This window comes from Bombina bombina, chromosome 5 (genome assembly GCF_027579735.1).
Source record: "Bombina bombina isolate aBomBom1 chromosome 5, aBomBom1.pri, whole genome shotgun sequence".
NCBI classification, from domain to species: domain Eukaryota; kingdom Metazoa; phylum Chordata; class Amphibia; order Anura; family Bombinatoridae; genus Bombina; species Bombina bombina.
The window spans coordinates 341648208-341670905 of NC_069503.1; the positions used below are offsets into that span (position 1 = coordinate 341648208).

The window sequence follows — 22698 nt, forward strand, 5'->3', positions numbered from 1 at the left end:
AATACAGCTATGCTCCAAATAATTGTTCAAATGTATAAAGGACGAAACGGTACAAAAAAATTGTCCATGTGAAAATATAAAAGATGAGATCAATTTGACAGCAGTGTGCAGATTTCAGGTGTACCAGCCTGATACACCAGGATGTTTGTTTCTCATTGCCTGGGGTTACACGAGGAAAGGGAGGCAATCCAAGGAAACAACTCCCCTCCCTACCACCCCCTGGATCATCCCAACTCCTACCTACAGTTGACAGCAGGTCCGCCTTTGCCATCCCTCCCACAGAGGACCATCCTCAGCCCCGCCCGCCTCGCGCAAGGCCGAGCCTTCCAAGCTCCCTAATCACTAAGGGGTTAAAAAAAAAAAAAGCAGTGTATAGTGTACCAGTCGTCAGAACTACAATTCCCATCATGCTATGCGACGAAACATCATTTGAGTGGTTTGGAAGGGAAAAAACGTCATTGAACAATTTGATGCATTTTCTTTTGAGTGAACAAGTTGTATTATTAGGTTATTTCTTAGTAAATAATATTATTCTATCACTACCTTGCAGTAATTACAGTAATTAGCGATGTATAGGATGTAGAATAACCAACAGTGTTAAAAAAATAATAAAAATAAACTGTTTAATTCTTGTCTGCCAGAGTGTTGCAAGTCAATTCTTGACATCTACTTCAGATAGTTAATAATTTAAGCAACACCATGAATACTGTCAGTTACTATACTTTATTTATATAACAATGTGACAGATCTCAGAAGATCTAGGCCCTTCCCTCGTCCCCAGCCCAGCCCCCTCCATCGCCAGGCAGTGGAGAGAGAAGGAGGGACTATGCTGCGCCACCACCGCCCAGTTCTCTCTATCTGGGGGAGGAGGAGGAAAAAAGGGGAGGGGATTCTGCCAGCTGCGGAGAAAAAATATATAATAAAAATTATTAAAGATCTCCGCATAAACGGTTACAAAAAAAAAAAAAATACATAGGTAATCACATTTAAAATACATAAAACAGAAGACGAAAAAGAAAAACAGAACGGAGTCTCGGGACAAGAGGCATCGTCGTCTGGTAAGCCAAGTCAAGGAGGGGCCTGGGCCCAGTGAAAGAAGTAGGGGGGACGAAGAGAGGGTATCAATGGAGCCCCAAGCGATATATGGATGAGGAGGGTGGGCGATGGATGTGTCCGTTGCTGGTGCCGCCCCGGCTGCTCGGCCCCGAGCCGCCCCTCTCCGGGGCTGTCAATCAGGGCGGGGGGTGATCAGGAGCCCGGCTGACGGGGAGAGACGGAGCCTACTACGCCACAACCCACCTTCTCTACCAAGCCACCGCCGCCATTCGTATAGGGATAGAGCCAGGCCCCCCATCCCTCCTCCTCCAGCATCCAGCCTCCCCTCAGCCACTGCGACCGGCCTTTTTATCCACCCCCGTCCCATCCCCTAGCCTCTTCCCTTCCTCCTGATTATCCCTGCCACGAATAAGTACTATCATTAATTCACCATGAGCGGTACGTAACAACCCCCTCCCCTTTTATTCATCCCCTTTTCCCTGTCAGGACCATGTCTGCCTCCTCCTCTTTTGCCCCTCTTCCATATTCCCCTGTATCTTATCCTGAATCCCCACCAGGATGACAGCCTCCTGCGGGGTGTGACTGTTTCCATTGGGTCGGGTTTAGGACTATATGACATCCATGTGTATACTATATAAGTGTTTGCAAGGTTATGGGCTCATTTGTTATATGCTTGCTTATATGATTAATGTAAACATGTACTTATTTCTTTTGGGCTCCCACCTATAATGTATTCATTAGAGCACCTGTGAAGTTTTTTTTTGTGTTGGATAAGGAAGAATGTGAAATATATATGTAAATCAATGGAAAGTTTTCAGAACATATGTTAGTTTTCTTGTTTTACAGATCAGTCAGAGGAAGCTATGGCCAGTGAAGGAGGAAAAACAAATGAATCTGAAACTAAAAAAAAAGGCAAATCTTCAGGTTCTCAGGTAATTAATTATATGTGAAAGTAGGATGATTTATATTTTTTGTAACTGAGTTTTATGGATCACTGGTAATTGTAAAAGATAGTACTTCATTATTTGTATTTGACTTATACATTTTACGTCATTGTGAATGGCCTGTATATACTTTTTGTAGTATACACATTAAAGTTTGAACTGACAGTTATAGTAGCACTGTATACATTTCTCTGAGAATGTAACCATTTCCTGTCAAAGGCTGATGTTAACACTGTCAAAAATGGTTACACCCATTCTCTTTCTAAAACCTCCCACTCTTATTTTTGTGGCTAGGATTCTCAGCCCTCTCCTCTGGCCTTGCTAGCTGCAACCTGCAGTAAAATAGGGACAACTGGTGAAAACCAAGGCACTGGACAGCAGCAGATCATTATAGATCCAAGCCAAGGTTTGGTTCAGCTACAAAACCAGCCTCAGCAACTGGAATTTGTGACAACTCAACTGGCTGGCAGTGCCTGGCAGATTGTTGCTGCAGCTCCTCCTGTTTCTAAAGAAAACAACATAGCTCAACAAGGCATTTCCATTGCTGCTAGCACAGCAGCCTCTTCCAACAGTAATAATGAAAACTCATCACCAACAAAAAGCAAATCTAGCAGTTCTGCTGCTACTCCAGGACAGTTTCAAGTTATCCAAGTCCAGACTCCAGGCGGTAATGTACAATATCAGGTAATTCCTCAGATTCAGACAGTTGAAGGACAGCACATTCAGATCAGCCCTGGAAATGCTACTACTTTGCAAGATTTGCAAGGTCAAATACAGTTTATTCCTGCTGGGAACAATCAAGCTATCATTACTGCTGGGAGCAGAGGAGCATCTGGGAATATAATAGCACAAAATTTAGCAAATCAGACAGTTCCTGTGCAGATTCGGCCTGGTGTTTCTATACCACTGCAGCTGCAGACAATCCCTGGTGCTGGTGCTCAAGTAGTGACAACCTTGCCCATAAACATTGGAGGAGTGACACTTGCTCTGCCTGTGATAAACAGTGTGTCTGCTGGAGGTGGTTCATCACAAATTGTTCAGCCCACTGATGGCGGGGTTTCCAATGGAAATCAGATTGTGTCCACACCCATTACAACTTCCTCTGTTAGTACACTGCCAGAATCTCCCTCCTCCTCCTCCTCCTCCTCTTCAACCTGCACAACCACTGTGTCTACATCTCTGACTAGTAGTGATACCCTTGTCAGTTCTGCAGAAACAGGCCAATATACTAGTCCATCAGCAAGTGCTGAACGTAACACAGAAGAATCTCCCACATCTGTTACAGATTCTGAAACCCAGAACAGTAATCAGCTTCAGTCAAATGGTCTTCAAAATGTTAATGATCAGGCAAATTCTTTGCAGCAAGTGCAAATAGTAGGTCAGCCTGTTTTACAACAAATACAGATTCAACAGCCTCAGCAGCAGATTATACAAGCCATACCCCAGCAGTCTTTTCAGCTTCAGTCAGGGCAAACCATACAGACCCTTCAACAGCAGCAGTTGCAAAATGTTCAGCTTCAGGCCATAAGTCCAACTCAAGTTCTTATTAGAGCCCCAACAATAACACCTTCTGGGCAAATAAGCTGGCAAACTGTGCAGGTTCAAAATATTCAAAGTCTTCAGAATTTACAAGTGCAAAATCCTGGACTGCCACAACAGTTAACTTTAACTCCAGTATCTACTAGCAGTGGTACAACAATAGCCCAGCTAGCGCCAGTTACCGTTGCTGGTACACCCATTACTCTTAATGCTGCCCACTTTACATCTGTGCCTAATCTGCAGACTGTAAGCGTTGCAAACCTTAGTGCAGCAGGACTCCAGGTTCAAGGCGTTCCAGTAACTATTACAAGTGTTGGAGGTAAGTGTGTTGTTCTTTTATTTGTGTGTGTGTGTATATGTATGTATGTATGTGTGTGTGTGTGTGTGTGTGTATATATGTGTATGTGTATATATATATATATATATATATATATATATATATATATATATATATATATATATATATATTTATAGTATTATGTTAGATTCCAGGTGACTGGCTGTAAAAAGCACAAACTACAATAAAATATGTAAAGATTCAATTGTTGCAACTGGAATGTGATCTGATTAGTTTTATCAAAAGTCAGAATATATTAGAGCAGGTTATATTTGTGTCCTACAAATTTAACATGTGAACATATAATGCATGAAACCTACACTATAAGCATAAACCCAAAAGTAGCCCAATTCTTGGCTCTATCTAATTAATCCTATCCATTATGAGAACTAACATCTTCAGTTGTTTTTTAAAGGAGATATTGAACTGTTTAATTTTTTTGTTTGTAATAAAAAAGCAATAAGCAGTGGTTTATACTTAATAGAAAGTATTGAAGGATTTTACATTTCATTTATTTTCTTTAACCCCTTCACTACTGGGACTTTCAGAGAAAAACTTGCCCACAATACCAAATAATCTTTCTTATATATATATATATATATATATATAAAATGTTTGATACACTGTTTCTGTCTCTTTTTACAATGTATTCATCTTTTGTTATGTATTTTATTTATACAATATTGGTGGTGAGGATACACTTTCCCTTTTTTTGTATATATAAGTTTTAAAGGTTTTACCATTTGCTTATATAAGTGTGTATAAGATAGGTTACCAGGAAAACACTGTTTTGGCGCAATTTTCTGTAATTGTTTGATGGGTGGGGCTTAGCACATTTAAATGGCACTTTGTTCACTTGCACTATTGTCTGGTCTGAGGAAGGAGTATGTGAACCCCGAAATGTTACCACAATAAATAATTTTGTATCTAAATCCAGTGAGTGCAGTCCTTGATTAAAGAAGACTGTGATTACAAAACTGACTTTGCACCCTGGTTGATGACCCATCTGAATTGTGAGTGCCGATACACATGGGAGATATATATTATATATATATTTTTTTTCTTTTTGTAAATTGGACGCCCAAGGTATTAAGCTAGGTCCATTTTGGTATATTTCATACCACCATTCCCCTGCCAATCACAAAAACTTTGGGTTTCTCACTGAAATTATTTACATACCGCTTGTGGAATAATGGCACAAATAATTGTTAAAGCTTCTCTTTTAAATAATTTTCTGTAGTGTAATGGTCCCCCACCTCCTTTTTCTGTAATTTGGCTGCCCCATCCCTCTCTTTATTTAATTTTTGCCACAATGTAGGACACTCCCTTTCCCTCCTTCCCCCTCTGCTGATGGACCGGCCACCTGCATCCCCTCCCACACCTCCCGCCGGCACCAGTAGAATATCGTTACAGACGTGATGCACACAGTGTCGCCATGTGTAACAATCTGGCATCTGCCCTCATTTGGAACCGTACACGATCACACTCCAGTTCCATATATGTTCAGATACCTAGAACTTAGGTTACAGCCGAAAGCTGGAGTTCCTAACAGCTGACTATATATATATATATATATATATATATATATATATATATATATATATATATATAGTTAACACCCTCCAAGGTGCACTAGAAGAGTATACAAAGATATAAGCAATAATATATATGCAAGTACTATTGTGTAGAAGTCCAAAGATTATGTGACTCCAAATCTTGTTGATACGACTGCACTCCAAGCTAGAAGATGGATCGTTACACAAAGTCCTATAAGACCAAAACGGAGGCGCCTAATGGTGTAATATCGTCAGGCAAATAGTGTGTGTGTATACAAAGTAACAATTGCCAACTCGCATATGGAGAAGCACACACAGTGCTATCACAGACAAGCAGAGGCCTTTTGAGCTGCTCCCAGCACAGTTCAGTCAACCAGGAGTTATTTAGTCCGCCAATGAGGATTCTCCTCATGCGGTACGTCAGATGCACAGTCAGGGAGCCACTGCCAATCTGACCCCCTGTCTGAGCGTATTGGTGGTGGGTCCCTGACTGTGCATCTGATGTACCGCATGAGGAGAATCCCCTGTGTATGTATGTATGTGTATATATGTGTGTATATATCTTATTGGGTTCAGGGGTTAAACTTAATTTGTGCAGTGTCCATTACTTCCTGGCACAGCCCTACAGATGCTTATCTAGTAACATGTTATAAAACTTCTAGAGTTGGTTTAATATTAAGTTAATAGACTAGATAAAAAGGGAATCAGATTTGCTCATGCTCAGAACTGTCAGAATGCAACTTACGTGTCAGAAATGTTCCACTCTTATCTCCCTGAGGGCAATGGCTATTCTAAGTGCTAATTTTGCAAGAAAATACGTTGTTTGCTATTTTTGTTACACAATCGGTTTCTTTTTATGCTTACTTTGATTTAACATATTGTGTTTTTACCAAAGAAGCACTATTTAATATCCCTCTAAGTTTTTAAAGGGACATTCTAATGCATAAATGACATATTCTAATGTGTTAGAACACCCCATTTTATTAATAATAATAATAATAATATTGGTTATTTGTAGAGCGCCAATAGATTCCACATAGCATATAAAGTCTTCTTGACAAAATCTTGATCCAACACTGCACTGTGTTCTCTTCTTACTGCCTCTTATGCATTCCTGCCTCTTCTCTGGCATCGTCAATGCGATCCTGGCCTTGATCACGTGATTTCAAGGCCGGGATCGGATTATGGGGGACTGCCTACGCTGCTAGGCACGCCCCCAGTCTGGTTTTTTCATTTTCTGAAAGGCTTAGACTGCAGGGCGCCATATAAGGTAGGACGTTCCATGCCATCCTAACGGCGTTTAAAGCCCAGGGTTGTTAGGACGGCATGGACTGTCCTAAAGGCATAAAGCATTTAAAGGGCCATAATACCCAAATGTTTAAACACTTGAAAGTGATGCAGTATAGCTGTAAAAAGCTGACTAGAAAATATCATCTGAACATCTCTATGTAAAAAAGAAAGATATATTTTACCTCAAAAGTTTCTCAGTAGCCACATCCCATTAGAAAGGACTTCTAAGCAGCAAATCAGTATGTCTGTCCCGGGACAGCGGAAGGAACGAGCTTTCGTGCACACTCATCTTATTTCCCTATTCAGTGTAAGGAAGTTTACAATGAAATCTCATGAGAGTTAAAGGACAGTCTAGGCCAAAATAAACTTTCATGATTCAGATAGAGCATGTCATTTTAAACAATTTTCCAATTTACTTTTATCACCAATTTTGCTTTGTTCTCTTGGTATTCTTAGTTGAAAGCTTAACCTGGGAGGTTCATATGCTAATTTCTTAGACCTTGAAGGCCACCTCTTTTCAGAATCATTTTAAGTTTTTCACCACTAGAGGGTGTTAGTTCACGTATTTCATATAGATAACACTGTGCTTGTGCACGTGAAGTTATCTGGGAGCAGGCACTGATTGGCTAAACTGCAAGTCTGTCAAAAGAACTGAAATAAAGGGGCGGTTTGCAGAGGCTTAGATACAAGATAATCACTGAGGTTAAAAGTATATTAATATACCTGTGTTGGTTATGCAATACTGGGGAATGGGTAATAAAGGGATTATCTATCTTTTAAAACAATAAAAATTCTGGTGTAGACTGTCCCTTTAAGTGAATTCTCATGAGATCACAGTAAGAGTTAATGACCTCAGCACTGTTGGTGCTGATTGGCTGCTGTTCATTTCTTCATTTTTTTATTTTTTTTACCTGCTGCTAGGCAGCAGCTGAGTATAACATTTTACACAGAACTTACTCTGGTGAGCTGAGGAAGTTGTGAGGTAAAATATCTTCTTTTTTTTACGTAGAGATGCTCAGGTGATTTTTTTCCTGTCAGCTTTTTACAGTTATACTGCATCAGTTCCAAGTCATTTAGCATATGAGTATTATGTCCCTTTAAGTAGTTTCTGAATTTCTTTACAAATAAAGTTGTGTTTTATTTATTTATATATTTTTTATTTGCAACACATTTTATATTTGGTATTACTCAAATAAAAATACAGTCAACATTCACTTATAATTAATAGGGATGCACCGAAATGAAAATTCTGGACCGAAACCGATACAGAAAATTCAGGATTCCCCTGGCCGAAAACCGAAACAAAATCGAAATTATTATTTTCTTTTTTTAACTACAGTGTGTGTGTGTAGCTCAGAGAGATTGTAGGCGGGAAAGCTCCAACAAATGGGCGTGGTCACTTGTACCGTAGGGCGTGATCTGCAGTGAAACTGGTGGAGCTCTACAAGGGAGAGCGTGGTTATTGCCAATACGTGCATGTGTACATGAGAGATTTATATACACATATATGCCAAGAACAATATTTTACCTTTATCTACTGTAATCAAAGGGTTAAATCACATTCCATTATACGAAGCAATGACAACCTCACAGATCACTATAACAACAATTAAGGGGTTAAATAGCTGTAGATACATACAGCAATGAGTTGCCTCCTTGGTTACCTATAACACAGGACAGTTAAAGGGATAGTGTATGGTAAATTTGCTCCCCTTATTGTGTTCTCAATGACTTGCAATGCCAGCTGCAGAGTATTAAATGTATTGGAAATTGCTCCTCTAGGTTTTTTCTTGCAATTGAAATAGCTGTTTTTGGTGATTAAAAATACCACCAAAAATGAGTTAACTTGAAACTCAAAATGTTTTCTTTCATGATTCAGAGCATACAACTTCTTATATCAAATTTGTTTCATTGTCTTGGAATTCTGAGTTGAAGGAGCAGTAATGCACTACTGGGAGCAAGGCAAGCAAATCAGGTGATCCAATGACAAGAGGCATATATGTGTTCCCACAATTTAGCAGCTTGCTCCCAATAGTACATTGCTGCCCCTGAGCCTAAAAAAAAAGAGTTTTTCAACAAAGGATACCAAAGAAAAAAACAAATTAGGTAATATAAGTAAATTGGAAAGTTGTTTAAAATTGCATGCTCTCTGAATCATAAAAGAAAAAAAAATTGGTTCCTGTTTCTTTGAGTATTGCCCTTGTGTATAGCACAGTAAGAAAAAATAAGGAGATATACTCTTTCAGCAGTCTAAGCCCATTTTAATCAACTATTCAATGAGTGCTGGTTTTAATCAACAGAGATAGCTATTTCAAATACAAAGAAAATTACAGAATGGAGCAATTTCCAATACATTTAATATTTTGCAGCTGGTATAACACATAATTTGGAACATATATGGGGAGAAATACCACAATACAGTGCCCCTTTAATGGTCTGGGGCAGTTGTCTCAAAGTACAGGCCCTGGGGCCATATGTGGCCCCCAAGATAGTTTAATTTGGCCCTCCCTTATTTAAGGTAAACTATTAATTTGGCTGTCAATTTATTTTAGGCTCTCACAAGATAAATATGGACACCTGTGAAAGTCTTAAAAAAGGAGATGAAAGTCCAGAAAAGCCACTTAGTAAAAAAACACACCTTTATTCGTAAATTATAAAAATCTCATGGAGGTAAAGGAGAGGAAGCCACAACACGTAGCCAACAAGTGGTCTGACCGGTTCCGGTCACAAAGACCGTAATCATAGACTTAAACTTACACATCTGTTCATATCTTTTAAAAGGATGAAAGCACTCTAATTGGTTAAGAACAATGGCTAAGTAATTGCACTTACTTAAAGGGGACAAAATTGTTTGTAACCCAATATATGCTGGACTTGGAAACATAAACTGAACATGCATAGGAGTAACCCAATTAAATAATAAGCATATCATTAGTTATCAGGATATAAAGTGACTCAAAACAAGTAAAACCCATTAAATAGCATAAGTTCATAAATACTTTAACAAACATTTTGACAATATATCATAACTTGAAAAAGACATATCCAAATATGCCTGCAGAAGAAACTCCGTAATTAAAGCATATGCAGATTGCCTATCCAATTAAATTATCTTTTTATTGAGTAATACTAAGTAATCCACCATGCATACATACGCTGGTAATTATATAATGTACAAAATAGGTTAGCCTTGTTTAGGAAATGTAAAACCTCAATACATTGATGATAACACTGCTTGAATATTAACACTGCACAACGATTAGTCTAAAATCCTGGCTCCGAACACTAAGTATGAAGATTTACGGGCATATGTGGGTATGTCTTGAACAAAAGAGTTGGAAAATTCACAGAGATTAGTACATTACTTTCCAAAGCAGTTGTCAGTTAGAGGGCAATAAACCTACACCATAATGTCAGTCTACAACTAGTACCTGTGTTAACCTTATAGTGAGGCATATAGCGCCCAAACCAGACAGTATAGACAAACCAGACTACAAACACTTCTCTCTCTAAATTCACCATAATTACATAGAGGGTCTAAAGGGCATATATACATTTATGTCATAGAGGGATAGTCATAAGTGAAAAGTGGACATGAAAAATCCCCTAACATAGTAACAGTCGTTTAGAAGAGCATGCCAAGGGATGCAGCCCGTTTGGCAACAAACATGCACCCTCCCTCTATCTTGTCTCTCAATTTGGTATCTCCCATGAGTATGGGGAAATTCTCAATAATTTTACAAATCTCACTATACTGGTTGGAGTAGGAAGTTATGAATTTTGGTTTAATCTGCCTCTCAGGGGACTTGCACCTCTTATCCATCGTACCAGCTAAGGGAGCAGTCCTGTTCATTTTATTCACTTCCTTATGAGCCCTATCCACCATCTCTTTAGGATAACCCCTCTCCTTAAGCCTTTTTCTTAAGTCTCTATTCTCTTCAAGATACACAACCTCTTGGGTACAATTGCGGCGTACCCTCATAAATTGACCTTTAGCTATACCACTAAACACATGTCTAGGGTGATTACTTTTGGCATGTAACAAACTGTTGCCAGCAATTGGCTTCCTAAAGAGTGAAGAGACAACTCTCTGCTCTCTTGGGGCAGGCCTTTGAGGGAAATATCCAGAAAAGAGATGGTATCCCTGCATCACTCATAGGTAAATTGTATGCCAACTTCATTGACATTAAGATCCTCAACAAATGACTTGCTCATCTCTGGGTCTGCTGACCATATCATAAGCAGATCATCAATAAAGCGTATATACTTGATGATATGCCCATATGGGCGAGCGCCACTACCTCCATAGATGTGGGTCCTCTCCCACCAACCCATAAAGAGGTTGGCATAGGAGGGGGCAAATTTGCCCCCCATAGCGGTCCCACGCCTCTGGAGGTAGTAACGGCCTTGAAACATGAAGAAGTTGTGCTCCAAAAGAAACTTAACTGAACGCACAATAAATTCTTTCATCTTTGCTGACAGATCAGTAAACAGATCTAAATAGAACGCAACAGCTTTCAGGCCATATGAATGGAAGATAGAGGAGTACAGCGAAACAACATCAACTGTTAACCAGCTGTACTCCTCTTTCCATGCCACATTTTCCATCACACATATGGCCTGAGTAGTATCCCTTATATAGCTTAGTAGCCTAGGGACCAATGGCTGCAGGAAGTGGTCCACCTATTTTGATAATGGTTTCATTAGGGAACCAATGCCCGCAACAATCGGTCTACATTAGTTATGCTTTTATGTACCTTAGGGAGGTGGTGGAAGATGGGAATAACCAGATTTTTAACCACCAAGTGATTCGCTGTCACATAATCCATTAACCCATCCTCCACCGCCTCATCAATCAAGTGACATAATTCCCTAGAAAACCTAAAAGTAGGGTCCCCCGGGAGAGGAAAATACGTATCAGGGTCATTTAGTTGATGGCAGGCCTCGGCTATATAGCTGTCTTTGTCCATGACAACGACGCTGCCACCTTTATCCGACTGTTTAATGATTGTATTGTCATTATTTTGTAAGTTGGTTAATGCCAATTTTTCTTTTACTGTCAGATTGTGTGGCCCAGCCCTTATGTCCATGGACAATTTAATCAAATCCTCCACCACTCTCTCTGGTGGAAGACCTCAAGAGATTTATCCCTAACATGAATGGGATAGAAGGATGATTTGGGCTTAAGTGTAGGTATTGTCATGGAAGGATATTCTGCTGCGTTCTTCCCCTCAAATTGTAGACTCTCTAGGGATATCATAGTGCATTCATCCACAAAGTCTAAATTGTCATGTGCAACTGTATCATAGGAATTATATTTTATGTCACTAGGATTAGAAGTGTGCCCTGAATCAGAAAAATATTTACGGACCATAAGGTCACAAATTAGTTTATTAACGTCAACTATGGTCTAGAATAAGTCAAAACTTCTTGACGGTATAAATCCAAGACCATAGTTGAGTACTTTACGCTCAACCCCAGTCAGTTGATAACTAGATATGTTAATTACCATATCTACTGGTATTTGCTTTGTTTTCTGTTTTTCAATCTCAACAGATACCTTGATCCTGAACACCGTGAAAAACCTGAGGTTTAGATACCTTTGTAGCTATAGGCCCAGGTTTGACTTTGGGTCTAGCTCTCTGATTGACAGAGCTTTTCAGAATCCCTTTAGAGGAACCACTGGCTTGGGCAATGCAATTGTGAGGTTCTGTCTTATCATCCTCACCAGCTATCAGATCTTCTCCTGAGCCCCCCTCAAAACTTGAGGCAAACCTGTCCTCATCAGAGGCCTCCACCTCTGAATCTGAAAAGGTAACCTTGGGGGGCTCATGAGCTAAATCTGTTTGTCTTTGTCTATTACCCCTATTGTAACAATACCCTCTTTTCTTGTTTTTATTATTTTTATTATTGTTATTACCATTACTCAAAGGGGGCTTCCTGGTTCCCAGAATTGAACCAAGATCTATTACTTTGGTGGCGACGCCACACATAAACATTGCCTAGTGTATAATCTTTTTGGTCACGTAAAAATTTTGTATGCTTAGTCTGTATGACCAGTTTTTTTTAGATTCCTCTATAGTTTTTTTAAAAAATAATTTTAAATTAAAAAAAAATCTCATTCTCTGAACCTATCCATATCAGATTGTATATTAGCAATTTTAGTTTTAACTTCCAATAATAACACGTCTTTATATTAGATTAAAAGGGAGATCAAAGCAAGTGAGCAGTCCATAAGAGCCTGATAAAGTCCTGATCCTTAACATCATAGGTAGGGAACTTATTCAACCTTATTCAACCTTAAGCCCCTTGGTACCATCTTGAGTTGCAAATATTTATTCAAAATCCATTTATCCCACTTCAATTTCTTTGAGTTTCAACTGTTAAAGTCTGTTGTGGGCTACAACTCCCACCATGCACTACTACTTGGGTAAATGTCATATAAAGAAGAGAAAGGGCTCCTCCTAGTGTAGCTAATAAATGGTCAAATATACTACTATTTCTGAAAATATACTCACAATGTGCGAAGGCAGAGATGATGCCTAGGGGAGCGGCCTGAGAACTTGCAGTGTCCCAGCAAACTGTGCACGGTATAGGGGCAGCTCCTTCCAGAGTCAATGCAGGATTCGAGGATCTATGATGGATAAAAAGGAAGGGCGACTCCTAGTGCAATCAATGAGGTATTCTTAACACCGTATAGGAAACCCAACGTATAAGGGTACTCCCATTTAGCGCGCACCCAAAGGTGCAAGTGACACAAACTGGTCTTTTATAGTGGCCCAGTGCACATATCCATTAGAATCCTGGGTGTATGGGCTCCAAGTATTCTTTAGCAGGGTAAATGTCACTTTCAGTTCCTAGTATATCTAGCACTTACTTAGTTCAAGCGGCCCCCATGAGCGCAGGACACTTGACCAGTGGCCCCCAGATACATTGAGTTTGATACCCCTGGTCTAGGGAATTGCTGTCTCCCCTATGAGCCTACCTAGGTATGCTCTTAAAAAAACAAACAAAAAAAAAAACGGATACCAAAAGAAAGAAGTGCATTTGATGATAGAAGTAAATTAGATTTGTTTCCAAATAGTTTGTTTTGTCTCAAATATGAAAGTTTAATTTTGAGTTTCACTTCCATTCAAAATTTTGTTTTAAACATAAAAATTAAATGACCTAAACTTCCTAAGGGATTCATGCAGGATTTTGTGCATGGTTGTAAGTATTAATAACTGTGCATTGATGATCATTTGTATTGTGAGCTTACATGTGAACACATTTCTCATGTGTTTGTAATGGACCAATATTATACCTCTATATGTAATGTCATGAAATGTAAAACATGTTTAAATTATTGTTTACAATTTAGATAGGTCGTCAATGTTACTGAATAAGGTACACTAACTCAAACTGCACTCAGAGTGATAAATAAATGAATATATAAGCGGGTGCACCACACAGCTGAGTTTACTCACCACCCGGCTAATATTTTAGCCAATATTAAAGGGACAGTCTACACCAGAATTTTTATTGTTTTAAAAGATAGATAATTCCTTTATTACCCATATCCTAGTTTTGCATAACCAACAGTTATATTAATACACTTTTTTACCTCTGTAAATATCTTGTATCTAAGCCTCTGCAAACTGCACCCTTATTTCAGTTCTTTTGACAGACTTGCCTTTTAGCCAATCAGTGCTGACCCCTAGGTAACTCCACGTGTGTGAGCACAGTGTTATCTATATGACACACATGAACTAACACCCTCTAGTGGTGAAAAACTGTCAAAATGCATTCAGATAAGAGACGGACTTCAAGGTCTACGAAATCTAGCATATGAACCTCCTAGGTTTAGCTTTCAACTAAGAATACCAAGAGAACAAAGCAAAATTGGTGATAAAAGTAAATTGGAAAGTTGTTAAAAATGACATGCCCTATCTGAATCATGAAAGTTTATTTTGTACTAGACTGTCCCTTTAAGCTAAAATTAGCTTATATTAAATACTTCATGCTGAAAGCTCCTTTATTTGTTTCAAGCATTCGCTGCACTCGGCTGCTGAAGCAGCACACGGCAGAACGCTGTTTTGCTAAGAGGTGATGTTTCCACCTCTTATTCAATAGCCGTGCGTTCCAGCAGGCGCCAAGCCGGATTTTCCACACAGCTATTGGATAAAAGGCTAAAACGTCACCTCTCCGCAAAACAGTGTTCTGCCGTGGGCTGCCTAAGCAGCTCAGTACGGTGAACACTTGAAACAAATCAAAATCAGAGATTAGCACTCATTGGACTTTGTTTGAAATAAAACTTCACATTTATTATTCACAAGTTAAAAGGCATAACGTTTCGGGACCACATAGGTCCCTTTGTCAAATGCAAACACATCACAAAACAATTTTACCTAAAATCACCTCCCCAAACCTCACCTTACATACTGTACCCACGTGTAAATAACAACTTGCACATAATCATCTGCAACTGGTTCACTTCAGCGCCAACTGCGCTGTAAGGAACGTGTATTTTGGGCCGGTGGCGTCTGTGACGTCATTGCCTAATGCCAGTCGCTCACGGATTGCATGTATTGACAGCTGTCAAAATAATAACATCGCTTAAGGACATGCACGACAGAATTATAAACAGAAGTGCCGGACATGAGAAACTCACATTACGCAATATACCGGTCCACAATAAAGCCTAAACACTACTTAACAGATATGTCATACTTAACAGATATGTCATGCAAAAATGAAAATAAGTGAATAAAAATGGGGTAAAAAGACCTATACTATGGGTGATATATTCAACTACCTAAAAGTACTTATGCTCCATATATCTCTAGGAGTATGGTTAGAAACTTTATCAATAAGTAAATACTGAGGTGCCTGAATGAATAATTATAGTCCATGATCAATGGAGGAAATAATTGCTATTGGATAAGTCTGGTCAATCCAGTGTACTGGTATATATCCATAGCAAAGTTTGGTATAGGGTTACTTCAAAGGATCCATATCGAAATATATCTCAGTTCATGATTTGTATAAACATTCAAGTCAGAAGATGCCCAATAATGCATGGACACAGCTGTTTTAGAGGTCTTTATTGTCTGCCAAAGAACGGAGTAAAGTCCAATATCATGTTCAGGCCTTTCGGGGCCACTGTATCCAGCATAAATATCCGTTTGGATTTCATACGCAGCAATTTCTGAGCTCAATTGCCCCCACTCCGTAGAGGTGGTATATGGTCAATCAGCATAGTCCTTAGGTTTAATAAATTAAGTTTGTGACGTGCAAAGTGGTGAGCCACCGGTTGATCCGAGTCACCCTTTTCTATGGCCGCCCTAATGGCAAACCTATGATTGGCATACGCTCGAGGAAGGTAGTTGTAGTTTTCCCAACGTAAACTAGGGAACATGGGCAAATGAGTAAATAGATCACTAAAGAACTTGTGCATGTCAATCTATGATTGATCTTGTATCTTTTATTGCAATGGGGATGTTGAAACGTTGATCCATTTTGCATACTGTGGCATGTGGTGCAATCGCCACATCTGAAGCATCCCAGCTTTGTGGGTTTAAGCCAACATGATTTTTGGTAGCAACGTATAGGATCCGTATCCACAAAGATATCCCTCAAATTGCTGGCATGACGATATGCCATCCTTGAAGGTTGCATCTTTTGATCAGTTCCCAGCGACCTGTCATCGCCGTACGCATCATATTATGTGTTGTATCGAAGGTGGTAATGAAATTCAATCTGTCATCATTAGGGGTTTTCATAATTTTATCCTTCAACAGATCATCTTGTGTTCTAGTGAGACTTCTAGTCCTGGTTTAATGTACCAGTTTAGGGTCATTCCCACGAACAATCAATTTCTTATCCATTACATCCATCTAGTCCAACATGTGTGGCACCTCCAGTATTATTCCTGACCACCCGAGTGAGTTGATAGGCTATGACCCCTCTTTTCGGATGTTCTGGGTGACTACTATGGGATTCCAGTAAGGAATTTCTTTCTGTGGATTTAGAAAATAAGGATGTGCCCAAACAGCACTGGGAATCCAAACATATTTTAAAAATATTAAAATCCAGAAAGTGTATTTCCTCATTGGAAAATTCCATTTTGAATTTTATTGGTGAATCAAGGTTGTTTAATTCTTGTACACATGTCTGTTAATCTATTACACTCCCCTGCCACACCACGAACACGTTATTGATGTAGCAGGTGTAGTGTATCACATTCTGATGTAAATATGGTTTCATCACAAATTCTTCGTACCACGCCATATACAAATTGGCGTATGCCGGGGCCATGTTAGAGCCCATGGCTGTTCCCGAGGTCTGCAAATAAGTCGGACTCAAATCTGAAATAGTTCTTATTTAAACAAAAATCCAGCAACTCCAAAATAAATTCAATTGGGGGACTAGTGTATGACTCAGATTTTGACAGCATGACCCTAGCCGTCTGGATGCCACCTGCATGTGGAATACAGGTATATAGGCTTTCCACATCCATGGTAAGAAGGATATCATTTTGGTTTTATCCAATTTGCTACTTTAGAGTCTTAATCAAAGTCACAGGGGCCCATTTATCAAGCTCCGGATGGAGCTTGAGGGCCCGTGTTTTTGGCGAGCATGCTGGCTCGCCAGGAACACCAGTTATGAAGCAGTGATCTATAGACCACTGCTCCATAACCTGTCCGCCTGCTCTGAGCAGGCGGACAGACATCGCCGCAATTCAACCCGATCGAATACGATCCAGTTGATTGACACCCCCCTGCTGGCAGCCAATCGGCCGCGAAACTGCAGGGGGCGGCGTTGCACCAGCAGCTCACAAGAGCTGCTGGTGCAATGCTGAATACGGAGAGTGTATTGCTCTCTGCATTCATCGAAGTCTGTCAGACCTGATCCGCACTGTCGGATCTGGTCCGACAGACCTTTTGTTAAATAGGGGCCCTAGAGTCTTTTAAATAGGCAAAAGTATCTTTCACAGTAGATTGCAGAAAAAAATCTATAAAAATTGCTATATTAGAACAAAGTGAATCACAAGCGGAGACAATAGGTCTACCGGGGGGGATTCATGAGGGTCTTATGGACTTTGGGTAACAAAAAAACTGGTATCTTAGGGTATGGAGTAGTTAAAAAAAAAAATAAAAAAAAATGTAATTCTGATTCATTAATATGCCCAGCTTCTGATGCAGACCTCAGGAACCGATCTATGTTGGTTTTAAATATATTCGTGGGATTGCTCCTCAATTTAATGTATACACCAGAATCAGTTAGTTGTCTAATCGCCTCTATCCTATAGTCACTGTAATCCATAATGACAATACCACCACCCTTGTCATCCAGATGAATGATGATGGTACAGGTAGCCCTCAGTTTACGCCGGGGTTAGGTTCCAGAAGGAATGGTTGTAAATTGAAACCGTTGTAAATTGAAACCCAGTTTATAATGTAAGTCAATGGGAAGTGAGGGAGTTAGGTTCCAGGCCCCTCTCAAAATTATCATAAATAACACCTAATACATTATTTTTAAAGCTTTGAAATGAAGACTTTAAATGCTAAACAGCATTATAAACAGTATCAAATAATCACACAACACAGAATATATAATTAAACTAAGTTAAATGAACAAAAACATTTGCTAAAACAGCGTTATAAACCTAATAAAAAATCACACAACACAGACTTTACTTGTATTTCTTCTATAAGGTACGACAAGTCCACGGATTCATCCTTTACTTGTGGGATATTATCCTCCTACTCACAGGAAGTGGCAAAGAACACCACAGCAGAGCTGTCTATATAGCTCCTCCCTTAGCTCCACCCCCCAGTCATTCTCTTTGCCTACTCTAAGTACTAGGAAGGGTAAAGTGAAAGAGGTGATAAAATATTCGTTTTTAATTTCTTCAAGCAAGAGTTTTTTGTTTTAAATGATACCGGTGTGTACTATTTACTCTCAGACAGCAGATGGCTGAAGACGTCTGCCTGGAGGATGATGATCTTAGCATTTGTCACTAAGATCCAGAGCAGTTCCCACAGAGCCTGAGGAGTACAAGAAACTTCAGTGTGAGGAACGTTTTCATGCTATATAGCAGTTAGGTATGTTCAGTCATTTTTTCTGGAGAGACTGTGTATTTCAGAAAGGCTGACCGTATCCCCATGAGGGTAAGCAGTAATCCTAAGAGCTATAGAAGGGCATTGCTAAGCTTGCATAAGGGGCTAATTAAAAAATGGTTGACACTAAGTTTTTGAATGTTTGTGGGCAAACGTTTTGTGAACTGGGAGTGCTGTTAACATTTTTTGGGCAAAAACGTTTTTTTGGCATCTTTATTGAGGGTACACTTGGCTTATTTTTTGGGTCTCAGAACCCACATGGCTAGTTTAAAACCGCTCTGGTGCGGTTCTTTGAGGCTGTAAAGACATCAAGGGAGATGGGCGGGGCCTATTTTCACGCCTCAGATGCGCAGTTTTATTCACTTAGCAAGCAGCAAGCTCCAACTCCTCAGGGTCCTTGTGGAAGTTTTGGGCCAAATCAAACCTTTAACCCCATTTTTCCAATCCCTGCTGGGGGTATTTTTTTTGTATTTAGTTCTTATTATCAATCCGGTTTGCACAATAAAGGGTTAAATGTTTATTTTTCTTGTGGGGCAAACTTATCTACACAAATTGCGTCTGATATCAAAAATTTGTAAAGTTTGGTGCATTTTAAAGCAGTTTTGCAGAACGTGTATGCTTTTTTTCTCTTAAAGGCGCAGTACCGTTTTTTAAGATTGTTATTTTTTCACTAAATAAAGTGTTTTCAAGCATGTTTGTAGTCATTACTAGCCTGTTCAACATGTCTGACATTGAGGAAAGTCAATGTTCAATATGTTTAGAAGCCATTGTGGAACCCCCACTTAGAATGTGTCCCTCATGCACTGAAAGGTCAATAAATTGCAAAGAACATATTTTAGCTACTAAAAGTATTTTGCAGGATGATTCTCAGTCAGAAGGGAATCAGGTTATGTCATCTAATTCAGTTATGAATACTACCCTCACAGAGGTTTTATCTAAACTGCCTGGGTTGCAGGGGAAGCTCAGTAGGTCTGGTGTGAGAACAAATGCTGAGCCCTCTGACGCTTTATTAGCCATATCCGATGTACCCTCACAATGTTCTGAGTTGGGGGTGAGGGATTTGCTGTCTGAGGGGGAGATTTCTGATTCAGGAAAGATGTTCTCTCAGACAGACTCAGATATGACGGCTTTTAAATTTAAACTAGAACACCTCCGCTTGTTGCTCAGGGAGGTTTTAGCGACTCTGGATGATTGTGACCCTATTGTAGTTCCAGAGAAATTGTGTAAAATGGACAGATTTCTAGAGGTTCCTGCCTACACTGATGTTTTTCCGGTCCCTAAGAGGATTTCGGACATTGTTACTAAGGAGTGGGATAGACCAGGTATTCCGTTCGCTCCCCCTCCTACTTTTAAGAAAATGTTTCTCATATCAGACACCATGCGGGACTCGTGGCAGACAGTTCCTAAGGTGGAGGGAGCTATTTCTACCCTGGCTAAGCATACAACTATACCTATTGAGGACAGTTGTGCTTTCAAAGACCTATGGATAAAAAATTAGAGGGTCTCCTAAAGAAAATATTTGTACATCAGGGTTTTCTTCTCCAACCTATAGCGTGCATTGTTCCTGTAACTACTCCAGCTGCTTTTTGGTTCAAGGCTCTGGAGGAGGCTCTTCAGGTTGAGACCCCATTAGATGATATTCTGGATAGAATTAGGGCTCTCAAGCTAGCTAATTCTTTCATTACAGATGCCGCTTTTCAACTGGCTAAATTAGCGGCAAAGAATTCAGGTTTTGCCATTTTAGAGCGTTATGGCTTAAGTCCTGGTCTGCTGATGTGTCATCAAAATCTAAGCTTTTAGCCATCCCTTTCAAAGGTAAGACCCTATTCGGGCCTGAACTGAAAGAGATCATTTCAGACATCACTGGAGGGAAAGGCCATGCCCTTCTTCAGGATAAGACGAATAAGATGAGGACCAAACAAAATAATTTTCATTCCTTTCGAAACTTCAAAGGTGGTCCCTCTACCTCTTCCCCTGCTGCAAAACAAGAGGGGAATTTTGCTCAAGTCAATCTGTAGACCTAACCAGACTTGGAACAAAGGTAAACAGGCCAAGAAGCCCGCTGCTGCCACCAAGACAGCATGAAGGGGTGGCCCCCGATCCGGGACCGGATCTAGTAGGGGGCAGACTTTCTCTCTTCGCTCAGGCTTGGGCAAGGGACGTTCAGGACTCCTGGGCTTTAGAAATCGTAACCCACGGGTATCTTCTAGATTTCAAAGATTCTCCTCCAAGGGGGAGATTCTATCTTTCTCAATTGTCTGCAAACCAGACAAAAAGAGAGGCGTTCTTACGCTGTGTAGAAGACCTATATACCATGGGAGTGATCCGCCCAGTTCCGGAAACAGAACAGGGGCAGGGGTTTTACTCCAATCTGTTTGTGGTTCCCAAAAAAGAGGGAACCTTCAGACCAATTTTAGATCTCAAGATCTTAAACAAATTCCTCAGAGTCCCATCTTTCAAGATGGAGACTATTCGGACTATTTTACCAATGATCCAGGAGGGTCAATATATGACCACCGTGGACTTAAAGGATGCGTATCTACACATCCCTATCCACAAAGATCATCACCAGTTCCTCAGGTTCGCCTTTCTGGACAAGCATTACCAGTTTGTGGCTCTTCCCTTCGGGTTGGCCACAGCTCCCAGAATTTTCACAAAGGTGCTAGGGTCCCTTCTGGCGGTTCTAAGGCCGCGGGGCATAGCAGTTGCGCCTTATCTGGACGATATCTTAATTCAGGCGTCGACTTACCAGCTAGCCACGGATATTGTGTTAGCTTTTCTAAGATCTCACGGGTGGAAGGTGAACGTAAAAAAGAGTTCACTTATCCCTCTCACAAGAGTTCCATTCCTGGGAACTCTGATAGATTCGGTGGACATGAACATTTTTCTGACGGAGGTCAGGAAATCAAAGATTTTAATCCCCTGCCGAGCTCTTCATTCCATTCCTCGGCCGTCAGTGGCTCAGTGTATGGAGGTAATCGGACTAATGGTAGCGGCAATGGACATAGTTCCGTTTGCTCGCTTGCATCTCAGACCACTGCAACTATGCATGCTCAATCAGTGGAATGGATATTATGTAGATTTATCTCCTCAGATAAATCTGGATCAAGAGACCAGAGACTCTCTTCTTTGGTGGTTGTCACAGGATCATCTGTCCCAGGGAATGTGTTTCCGCAGGTCAACGTGGGTCATAGTGATGACGGACGCCAGCCTATTGGGCTGGGGTGCAGTCTGGAATTCCCTGAAAGCACAGGGTTTGTGGACTCAGGAGGAGGCTCTCCTCCCGATCAATATTCTAGAACTGAGAGCGATATTCAACGCGCTTCAGGGGTGGCCTCAGCTGGCTTTGGCCAGATTCATAATATTCCAGTCGGACAATATCACGACTGTAGCATATAATCAATCATCAGGGGGGAACAAAGAGTTCTCTTGCGATCATATAGGTTACCAAAATAATTTGATGGGCAGAGATTCACTCTTGCCATCTATCAGCAATCTATATCCCAGGGGTGGAGAACTGGGAAGCGGATTTTCTAAGTCGTCAGACTTTTCATCCGGGGGAGTGGGAACTCCATCCGGAGGTGTTTGCACAATTGATTCAGCAATGGGGCACACCATAATTGGATCTGATGGCGTCTCGTCAGAACGCCAAACTTCCTTGTTACGGGTCCAGGTCAAGGGATCCTCAGGCAGTACTGATAGATGCTCTAGCAGTACCCTGGTCGTTCAACCTGGCTTATGTGTTTCCACCATTTCCTCTCCTTCCTCGTTTGATTGCCAGAATCAAACAGGAGAGAGTTTCAGTGATTTTGATAGCACCTGCGTGGCCACACAGGATTTGGTATGCAGACCTGGTGGACATGTCATCTCTTCCA

At 40.4% G+C, this 22698-nt stretch overlaps 1 protein-coding gene across 2 annotated transcripts in view; it reads left to right on the forward strand.

The window, feature by feature from the left end:
- Positions 1-849: 849 nt before the first annotated feature.
- Positions 850-22698, forward strand: part of SP4 (Sp4 transcription factor) — a 255222-nt gene continuing 233373 nt past the window's right edge. Inside the window, exons 1-3 of one of the 2 annotated variants that reach the window (XM_053714137.1) lie at positions 850-1058; positions 1903-1988; positions 2295-3858. In XM_053714137.1, the coding sequence (XP_053570112.1) occupies positions 1920-1988; positions 2295-3858 (1633 nt within the window). In that variant the 5' untranslated portion in view covers positions 850-1058; positions 1903-1919. Of the gene's footprint in view, positions 1059-1121; positions 1495-1902; positions 1989-2294; positions 3859-22698 lie in introns of those variants that run through there. The other variant, XM_053714136.1, reaches the window with a different exon arrangement.